This window comes from Fukomys damarensis, unplaced genomic scaffold, assembly GCF_012274545.1.
Source record: "Fukomys damarensis isolate Sample0158 unplaced genomic scaffold, DMR_v1.0_HiC HiC_scaffold_19, whole genome shotgun sequence".
Lineage (NCBI taxonomy): Eukaryota > Metazoa > Chordata > Mammalia > Rodentia > Bathyergidae > Fukomys > Fukomys damarensis.
In genome coordinates this window covers 57,557,350-57,566,973 of record NW_022900931.1, presented here as the reverse complement: position 1 = coordinate 57,566,973, position 9,624 = coordinate 57,557,350, and the positions used below count along the sequence as shown (strand labels likewise).

Here is a 9,624-nt window from a genome sequence, read left to right as displayed (position 1 = left end):
TTCTTTTTTTTTTTTTTTTTTGAGACAGAGTCTCACTATGTAGTTGAGACTTACCTGGAACTCACTATGTAGCCCAGGCTGGTCACGAACTCACAATGATCCTCCTGCCTCAGCCTCCCGAGTGTTGGATTACACGCCTGGCTGATATAGTACTTTCATCTTGGCTTATTGCTTTAATTAACTGTTCTAATACCTGGCATCTGTACTTTCTCCAGCTTAGCTCAGCTCTTGACAAATAGATGTGGTATTCTATTTATATATTAGTTATGTTATACTATTTGATATAGTTTTATAAATTCTCCATTGTTACTGATTTTAATTGATTTGTTAAATTATTTACTGAATGGAAGATGTTAAATTTTCTGTGCTTTTATCTTTTCCTTTATTTGTCTATTTTTGTTCATGTATTTGAATCTTTGCTGAAATCTCTGCATATTTAAGATTGCTATGTCTTGATGAATTGATCTGGATTATCTCTAGTATTGTTTTTTTTGGTCCTGAAGTCAATTTGTTTTATATTAATTCAGGCACACAAGCTTTCTTATGCTTAGTATTTGTATGGTATATTGTCTTTATCATTTTGCTTTCAACCCATCGATATCTTTATATTTAAAGTGTGTTTCCTATAAATAGCATGTAGTTGGAAGTTGATTTTTACAAATCTTGTCTTAACATTCTGTTTTTATTGGAATGTTTGGACTGTTACAGTTTAATCCCTGTCAGGGACAGGAGCATCTCCATCACATTCAAGCCCTTATAAGAGCTTGGGCACTTCTTGGATTTTAATTCATTTAAATTTCTTTGTGTTCTCATCGTCCTGTCAAAAATAAAAGAAATTGTGGTTTTTACAATCATACATGAAAATTTTTTGGTTGTTAGAATGGGCATATGACGTTCTGTGTCATGATTTCTATGGCAGAATTCTACGTGTAGAAGTAGAATTAGAATTTGCAATTAAATATATATTGAGCACATATCAATAAATCTTTGCAGGGACAGTGATTCTGTATGAGATGTTGTAAAGATATGTGTGCTTTTCAGTGTTAAAATAATGAGAACCACAACTGGAAAAATATGCCTATAGTTTTCAAGGTTTGAAACCTCACATAAAGCTTTTTATGTAAATTTTTTTCTAACTGCTGAATGTATCTATTTTCCTATAATGGATGGTTTTACTTATTAAATGAATCATACATGAATGAGCTATGGTTTGATTGAGAAAAGATTGTACTTTATTTTGTTCAGAAATTTACTGGTTTGTTTGATTTTTTTTTTTTTTTTTTAGCCATTTCAAAAAGTCACAGCACTGATGACACTTCTTGCAGTATTTGACTTTCTGATAGCAGATACTTACAGAAGACTCTATCTATGCATAATGTGTTTCTGTTTATTCTACACATATACATATTTAGTCTTTATTTCAAAATGCCCAAATGTCAGAAATATTTAGTTGAATATTGTCATAAATTAAAGTTTGTTCACTATAAGTAGTTGTACATATAAACATATAATTATTTATACCTCCTCATATAGCTATGTATGCTCAATAATATACTGAAATGTAACAGCTGGTTGTTGTTTTTCATGTAATATGTAAAATTGTCATGTTGTCCATAAGTTTCATTTCAGAAAAATATAAAGATGTTATATTTTCATTTTGTATGTAGAGAACATTGAGTTAGAGTGAGAGCCAGCACCTGTACCTGTCCCTTTTTATGTGTATTTATGGGGTGGGGACAAGAGACAGGAAGAAAAGATCAATAAAGTTAATTACAACTATATCATTTGGGGCCTTGCAAAAAACCTGGTCTCATGGTTCTGTTTTCTCCCTCCAGTTCTGCCTTTTCCAGGCCCTCTGCTTCTCTAACATAGGAGCCCAAAAGAAGATTGATCATTTCTTGAAGCTCTAAAAACCATGTTTCAGGTGAACAGTTTTTTTTTACTCTCTTTAGTTGATTTTTTACAAGGTATGTGTATGTTTAAATTCCTTATTCCTAAAACTTCCTAACTTTATGCTCTCCATTTTGTTCCATTTTTGTAAGTAATATCTTTCATAATTATGTCTATCTAATCTAACTTATATTTATGTACTTATTCAACATCTTTTTGACTAGGAGCACTAATATAACAAAAGCAATTTTCTCTGATTTTATTAGATAGAGAAGAATAATAAATGATACCACATATGAGAAATCTTTGAATTTCTCTTTAAACCCAGGTTTCCCAGTTAGACAAGACAGGAATTGGTCTTGACCTGCTTTCGTCTCAGTATCTTGCAAGAGCTCATGTTTTATAAGTTTTTAATGTTATAAATACGAGTGTAGTATGGACTGAATACAGAGATATGAAGTACTTCTCTAGGAATATACAATTCATTAATACCAATAGTTGGATCATTTTGAAATTGAACATGTGCTGATCTTGAATGAATACATTTGAGTTATTTTCTACTTTTCTATTGCTTAGGGTGAGAAAAAGATACATTTAGAAGTGGGAAATAATTACTAAAAAAAATCATTTACCCAAATAACTAATTGAGAATTTCAAATCTAAGAAATGTTAGAAACTAAGAAGTACTTATGGGGGCCTGGGATTTAGCTCAGTGGTTCTGTCATCTGCCTTGCAAGCACAAGGACCTGAGTTCAATCCCCGGTACAAAAAAAAAAAAAAAAAGTACTTATGAGTTCCTGTAATCTAAAATTTTCAAATATAACTACTTATTAAGTCAGATATATTCATTATATGGAGCTGTTCTATAGCCTGTAAGAAAGATTAATTAAATTACTGATGACACAGAAAAATGTTTATGATGTAATATTCTGAAGTAATGTTGAATAGAGGCTTTAATAAATTCCTTAATACCGTACAGATCTTACAAGATTTTACAGAAAAATTCCTCAGTGATTTTTTTCTATTTGTCACATAGAAAAGAAAGAGAAACAAATTTTTACTGAGAATGTGTAATATATAACACGTATATTACAAAGCTCTTATATATGCTATTTCTTTAATTAGAACATTACATTTACTTTGTTAATTCCCAGGCTTATCTGTATCCTGAGCTGTTTGATATACAGAAGATGTCTATAACAAGATTAGGAACATGTTAGCTCTTCAGAATCACCAGTTTCTTTACTGTCTCCCAATGTCAAAAGCTTACCAGTTTGTTTGCTCTATAACCTTCTCTTTGTAGCCTCTGTGGCTTCTATTAGCCTTCATTATTCCCCTCATTTCACCCTCCATTGAAAAAATACTTTCTTTATTTCTGCCACTATTATTACGTTTCTTGTTTCAGAGATCAGTGATGTTCAGGGATGTTGCCATTGATTTCTCTCAGGAAGAGTGGGAATGCCTAGACTCTACTCAAAGGGATTTGTACAGAGACGTGATGTTGGAGAACTATAGTAACTTGGTGTCACTAGGTAAGGCTATCTGACCCTTGTGTCTCAGGATCTACTTTTGGTATGGCTGATTTCTCTGCTATTACTTCAAAGTTAACTTTTTAATTTTTTTTGCAGTACTGAGGATCGAACCCAGAACCTTGTACTTGCGAGGCAGGCGGCACTGTGCTATATCCCCATTCCTCAAAGTTAACTTTTAAAGTAGACTAAATTTATTATTCTCAAAGAAATGATTTGACATTACTGAAAAATAGGCATAGACAAGGCACCTTTATCTTCTCCATCCTTCAAAAGGCTTTTATACTACCTATGATACTTGCCTTTTACCAGCCTCCTTAATTACCACTGAATTAGATTTGAATTCTGGGACACTTGCAACACTGTCAGAAAACAACAGACTATATGTAGTTAAACTTTAGATCTGCTGAGAGAGCCCTAAATAACTCAGGAATACAATCACAAATTTTAAAAAAGCAAATGTGGACACGTGTAGTTTTTTCCTTAAAAGGAGTTTATATCCTTTGTATAGTGATAGAGTGTACATATATGTATCTATCTATCTATATTTTTTTCAACAGAGCAGCACAAATAAAATGAGTTTTAAACTACTCCTTGCCCTCAAAAAACTACCCACTCCCAAACATAAATTCCTTATTCTAAAAACAAAATAAATAAAAAATTTCAAATTGCCTGCTGTTTTTCTACAAAAAAAAAGGCAGAAAAAGTTACTGTTTTCTATGTCGTTAATCACTTCCTTCTGATTCATCCAACCTCTAGAAATTGCTTTCAGCCAAGGATGACACTGACCTGGGTCGTGGGTCCTGGGATCTAGAAGAGCCCTTCTGGCCACACGCAGGCTCTTCTCCCACCATCGCTGATGGGGGCAGAATGCTCTCCACACTCTGTTCTATTACCATAAGCAATGCGGGTCAAAATCATAGGCCACCTGGCAAGGAAAACTCTTTGTCTCCCTGCTGAAAATAAACAATCCTTTTTGTCTCTAAGCACTATCTTAACTAAACAGACACATTTTATGAGGGAGAGCTTTCCTGATGCAGATTTGTCATGCTTTCTGTCCATGCCCACTGACAGTCTCCAGTGTAAGCTTCGAACCAGGATGTCAGTGAGGCTGCAGCAGAGGAGATCATCCCCCCTATACTGCTGCTCAAGATGGGTGGGGGACATCTGGGTGCTATGGCTCTAGGAGATTTCCACAGCTCGGAAGGGATGGTGACAGAGTACATTTTACTAACAACTCAAGTGACTACAAGCCATCACTTAAACACTTTCTTTTACATGTGTTTAAAAGTTGAATATAATATATTAAGAACTTTGCATTCTACATTAAATAAATATACTGGAATCACGTTTTATTAGAAGATGGCTTGGGAAAAATCTTTGATTATCTAAGAAAGTTTATTGTTCTTCTTTTAGCATTTTAATAAAGGATAGATCCTATATCAATTAAAACTTTAATTAGTGATTTACCCACCTAGGTTATCCCTTTACTTCTGGTACTCCTTATATCATTGAAATGTAACTGTGTCTTCCCCTTCATTTCTTTTTCCCCTGAAAGCTTAGTTATTGATTGTACATTTCCCCAAATGGCCTAAGTTGTATAGGAAAAAGACTATGGCTTAAGAAGAAGCCTTTCAGTTTGTCTCCATAAGGAATCCCATCTAACCCCTACTTCTTTTTCCTGGTCGTTTTTTATTATATAGTACTTCCACTTTCGAAGGAAACATTATGTCTTGAGGAAAGTGAATAATCCAAAGAATAAAAATAGTTAAGCAATATATATCTATATATCTATATCTACATATCTGTATATCTAATATATCTATATATTTCTTTTTGGACTGGGGATTGAATTTGGGTCCTTGCGCTTTTGAGGCAGGTGATGGAACCACTGGGCTAAATCCCTGACCCTAAGCAATTTTTTTTAAAAGCTGAAATTTTATTCTCTAAGGCAGTGGTGGCAAACCTATGGCACACATGTTGTGTTTTTCTTTTAAGACAAAAGATGTTAATGTAGATTTGTTTTTTCTAAACTAAAACCTCAGTATTTAGGTTTAATTAGCCCTTTGTGATAAATAAGTGGGCGTTTGAATTGCAGTGTGACATTCAGTCTCTAAAAGGTTTGCCATCAGTGCTCCAGAGTGATACCCTCTAACTTCTGGCTGGAATGTGTATCTTCTCTGGAAAAAAGTAAGAGGCCTTTAGAATTGTCACAAATTAGCATCAACAAAAGGTAAGCTCATCCTGAAGAAACAAATCATAGATAAGTGATAGATAATACTAAAACAAAGCCAAAAAATTTTATATTGGAATTATTAGCTATAAATATAAACTGTTGGTGACATTTTTAAAGAAAAACTTAAATCACAAAATTGACAAGAAATAAGAGACTCTTATAAGAGATTTAGAAGAGAACCAAATTATTTCTAAAGGTTCTATTTAGTTCTTTTTAAAATAATCATTAAAAGATTGATAAATTTGTCTACATGAAAATTCTTATCAAACAATATTATAAAGTAAGACAAGCCCCAAACATCAAATTTAATTAGATGAACTTCTACATTAGCAAAGAATAAATTTAAGATGCTTTTAGACTTTAAAAAAATAAAGTAAGACATGCCATAATTGAATGAAGTATTTGGAGTGCATTTAGGGAATGATGAAAATAGTATCCAGAACTTAAAAGAGCTTCTACGAGAGAAAGATAAGTAACAATTTTGAAAATTTTCATAAAAGATATAGGCAGTTCAAGAAAATGGGAATAGCTAGTAAGCATAGGAAAAAGTGAATCAACCTCATTTGCGATCAGAAATACAAATTAAAATCACAGTGGGATAGTATTTCACTCATTGTAGACTAGCAGAAATTAAGAAGTCTGACAAGGACCGAGAGATGAAAGGAGGGGGGAAAGAGAAGTAAAAGGGGATGGAAAAAGCATTAAGATATGTTAAGTACATGTACCAACTCCCCATGATGAATGTAATCATTATGTACTTCAAACCTGTAGTAATAAAAATAAAAATTTAAGAAAAAGAACTCTTACAGTGCCAACAATTTGTAATGTGTAAAGCAGAAGTGTTCTATAACTCATAATTCACAATAACCAAAAAGGTAGAACAACCCAGGTATCTATCAGCTGATGAATAAAATTTAGTATATCCTTACAATGGAATACTATTAACCAATAAAAAACAAAGTTTTATATATGTACACATCAACATAAATGAACCTTGAAAACGTTAACTGGAAGAAGCCAGACAAAATGCCACATACTGTGTAATGTACAGGATATTATTCAAAGATATCTTTGTCAATTTGTAGGTAAAAAATGAAATAACCTTTTTGCCATTACTAATGAATGTAAGTATTTTGTGGGTATTTCTACCAGTTATATTACTTAAATCATTGTCATTATTGTTTGCATAACTTAACTACATAAATTAATTTAACAAAGACTAAAAATAGTTTGCCCTTCCTCAGAATAATACAAAGGATCTTAAGCCAAGCATGGTGATACATGCCTGTAATCCTAATACTTGGGAGGCTGAGGCAGGAGAGTGCCAGTAGTGTGAGGCCAGCCTGGGCTACAGAGTGAGTTTAAGGCCAGCCTGACTATTTACGGAGATTCTGTCTCAAAAAAAAACAGAAAAAAAAAGATCTTAGAGTGCTTTAACTTTTATTGATTTCTCTCATTTCATTTATTATTGTTGTCTAGTATTTTAGTTCGGTTCTGTTTTAAACTTCTAAAATGGGCATTGCTTTTGTTTTACAGTGATTACTTCTGGATTTAATCACATGATTATTCTTTTATGCACACACTATCCCCGTTCCATTATATCTTCTTTCTGGGATCATTCTATTTATGATGGGACTACATTAGTGAAGTCTTATTGTTAGTAAATGTTCTAAGGTTTTATTCCTATTGTGAAATAACCTGCTTGACTACCACTCTTGCTTAACTATTTTAGTATAAAATTCTTTACTGACAGTTCTTTTCTCAGCCTTAGGAAGATACTATCCACTGTCTTCTAGCTTCTGTTGATTTTGAGAAGTCTGTCATCTGTTTCATTGTTCCTTTTGGAAGTAATTGGTGTTTCCTGTGGTTGCTTGTGAGATCTCTTTTTTAAGATTTTTTAAATTGATTACATTATTTTATTTCTGTTAACTATTCTTCTCCTCTCCCAGATCTTTTTAAACTTACCCCTTTTGCTTTTTATGTTGTATTTTCACGTACTGTGTATGTGCAGCATTTATATTGTGCGATTTAACAATTCTGTTTTCTGCCATGACGTTTCTTGCCTTTATGGGGCCTCTTATATAAGGATGAAGTATCCATAGCATTTTTTTCTTTTTTGTTCAAAGTCTAGGCCCAGACTGAAATGTTCCTTATCATTTTCCTTTTGATCATATTGGTTCTTTTTTTTCCCCTTTGAACTGTAAGTCTTATAGATCTACTTTTGTATAGATTTATTTCTAGATCCTGCTCTTCTTTGGCCCAAAGGACTTTTTTCTTTGAATTTTCGGATAAAGATGCAGACTTTTAGGCAATGAATGGCAGAAAATGTCTTAAATGTGGCTGTGACTTCAGAGCACATTTACCTCTCCTCTTTCTGATTCTCAATCATTGTGATGCCTCTGGGTCTTCTTTACTTTCTTTTAAGCTTTGTGTACTTTTAAAAGGATGGTTACTATATTTTCTTTAGCATTTGTTTTTTTTTTTCAAGAAATCTGATGTACTGTTTAAATACCAACAGTACAGAATCTTTCTATTTTTAAACATGCTAAATCTGCTTTTCTTTTTATGTCCTCTCTGAAGTTTAATTTTTCATTTAGAAGTCTCAACAATTTCTTGTTAAGCAATTTCCTTAATAATTCATTTTATTGGTATTATGAATAGAAATATTTTCTTTGATGACATTGTATAACCTATTAGTATATATCTGATATCTGGAAGTACTGTAAATTGATAATAACCATATAGAAATTTGCTCTCTACAACTTTTCTCATTTTTACCTTTTTAAAAAAGGTACATTCAGTAGGACCTTTATCAAATTTGAAAGCAGTTGTTTTTTTCAATCTTTATTGGCAGTGCTTCTAATGTTTAATTATTGAATAGGATTCTGTAGATGTCTAGTAAATATCCTTAATTAGGGGAAGAAGAGCCATTCTGATCTTAGAGAGTTTTCGGCAAAGGATCTTAAAATGTATTTTAAAATGTTTTGTATTTCTTATTTTTATATCTTGTACTTCTTGAAATAATTCTATATATTTTACTCTTTAAGGTCTTCACATGGGAAGATAGATTTTCTCATATTGAGTTGTTCCTGCTTGTGACTTAAGCATTATATGATGATGTTAGTCCTTAAATACACAGCTAGATCCTATGTTGCTAATACTTTATTGCAATATTTTAACCTATGATTGTTCATAAGATTAATTTAGTTTTCCTGAGCTCTCTAATTTTTATATGTTTATTTAGCTTTGTAAAATTACTTGAGTGGATTTCCATAGTTTTATATGTTCAACAGTTATTTGTGGTTGGAATTATATATTCTTTAGTAGTTTAGAATATCTTGCCTGTATTATCAGTCATCAGTGTCTAAACAATGACCATTATATACAATGACCAGTGGATATGAATGACCATTGGTTATCAGATCTTTTGTCTTTTAGGAGCATAGCCATTAAACTCAAATTTTAAATTCTGGGTTTTTTTTCTTTTTGTATTATAAATTGAAAATTTATGGGGTATGTATTATGGGGTACAAATTGATATCAATAGAGTATAGAATTCTTAAACTAAGTAACATCATCACCTCAAATATTTGTTTTTTGCAGTGAGAACATTTGAAATTATTTTCTTGGAAACTTTGAAATGTATAACATACTGTATTGACCACACTGCAATAGACTTCAAAATCACCAACAGAAGAAAAAAACATAATTCATTCTTCTTCTCTGAGATTTTGTACCTTTTAACCATCATCACCCTGTTCCACAATTCCCTGCCACTGTAATCACATTCTGTTCTTGTTTGCTTCTCTGAATTTGACTGTTTTATGTTCCTCATATAAGTGAGAATATGTGGTACTTTTTTGTACCTGACTTCTTTCACTTAGCCTAGTGTCTTCAGTTCCCTCCACATTGTTTTAAGTGACAGAATTTGCTTCTTTCATAATGCTGTGTATATATTCCTTTTTTTTT

At 32.2% G+C, this 9,624-nt stretch overlaps 1 protein-coding gene across 4 annotated transcripts in view; it reads left to right on the top strand.

Annotated features, from left to right (window-relative positions):
• The window catches only part of LOC104867513 (zinc finger protein 420), a 107,547-nt gene that overhangs the window by 7,405 nt on the left and 90,518 nt on the right, over positions 1 to 9,624 (top strand). For all 4 annotated transcript variants that reach the window (XM_033765759.1, XM_033765755.1, XM_033765756.1 and 1 more), the window contains 2 exons: positions 1,836 to 1,924; positions 3,296 to 3,422. In XM_033765759.1, coding sequence (XP_033621650.1) covers positions 1,916 to 1,924; positions 3,296 to 3,422 — 136 coding nt within the window. In that variant the 5' untranslated portion in view covers positions 1,836 to 1,915. The remainder of the gene's footprint in view (positions 1 to 1,835; positions 1,925 to 3,295; positions 3,423 to 9,624) is intronic.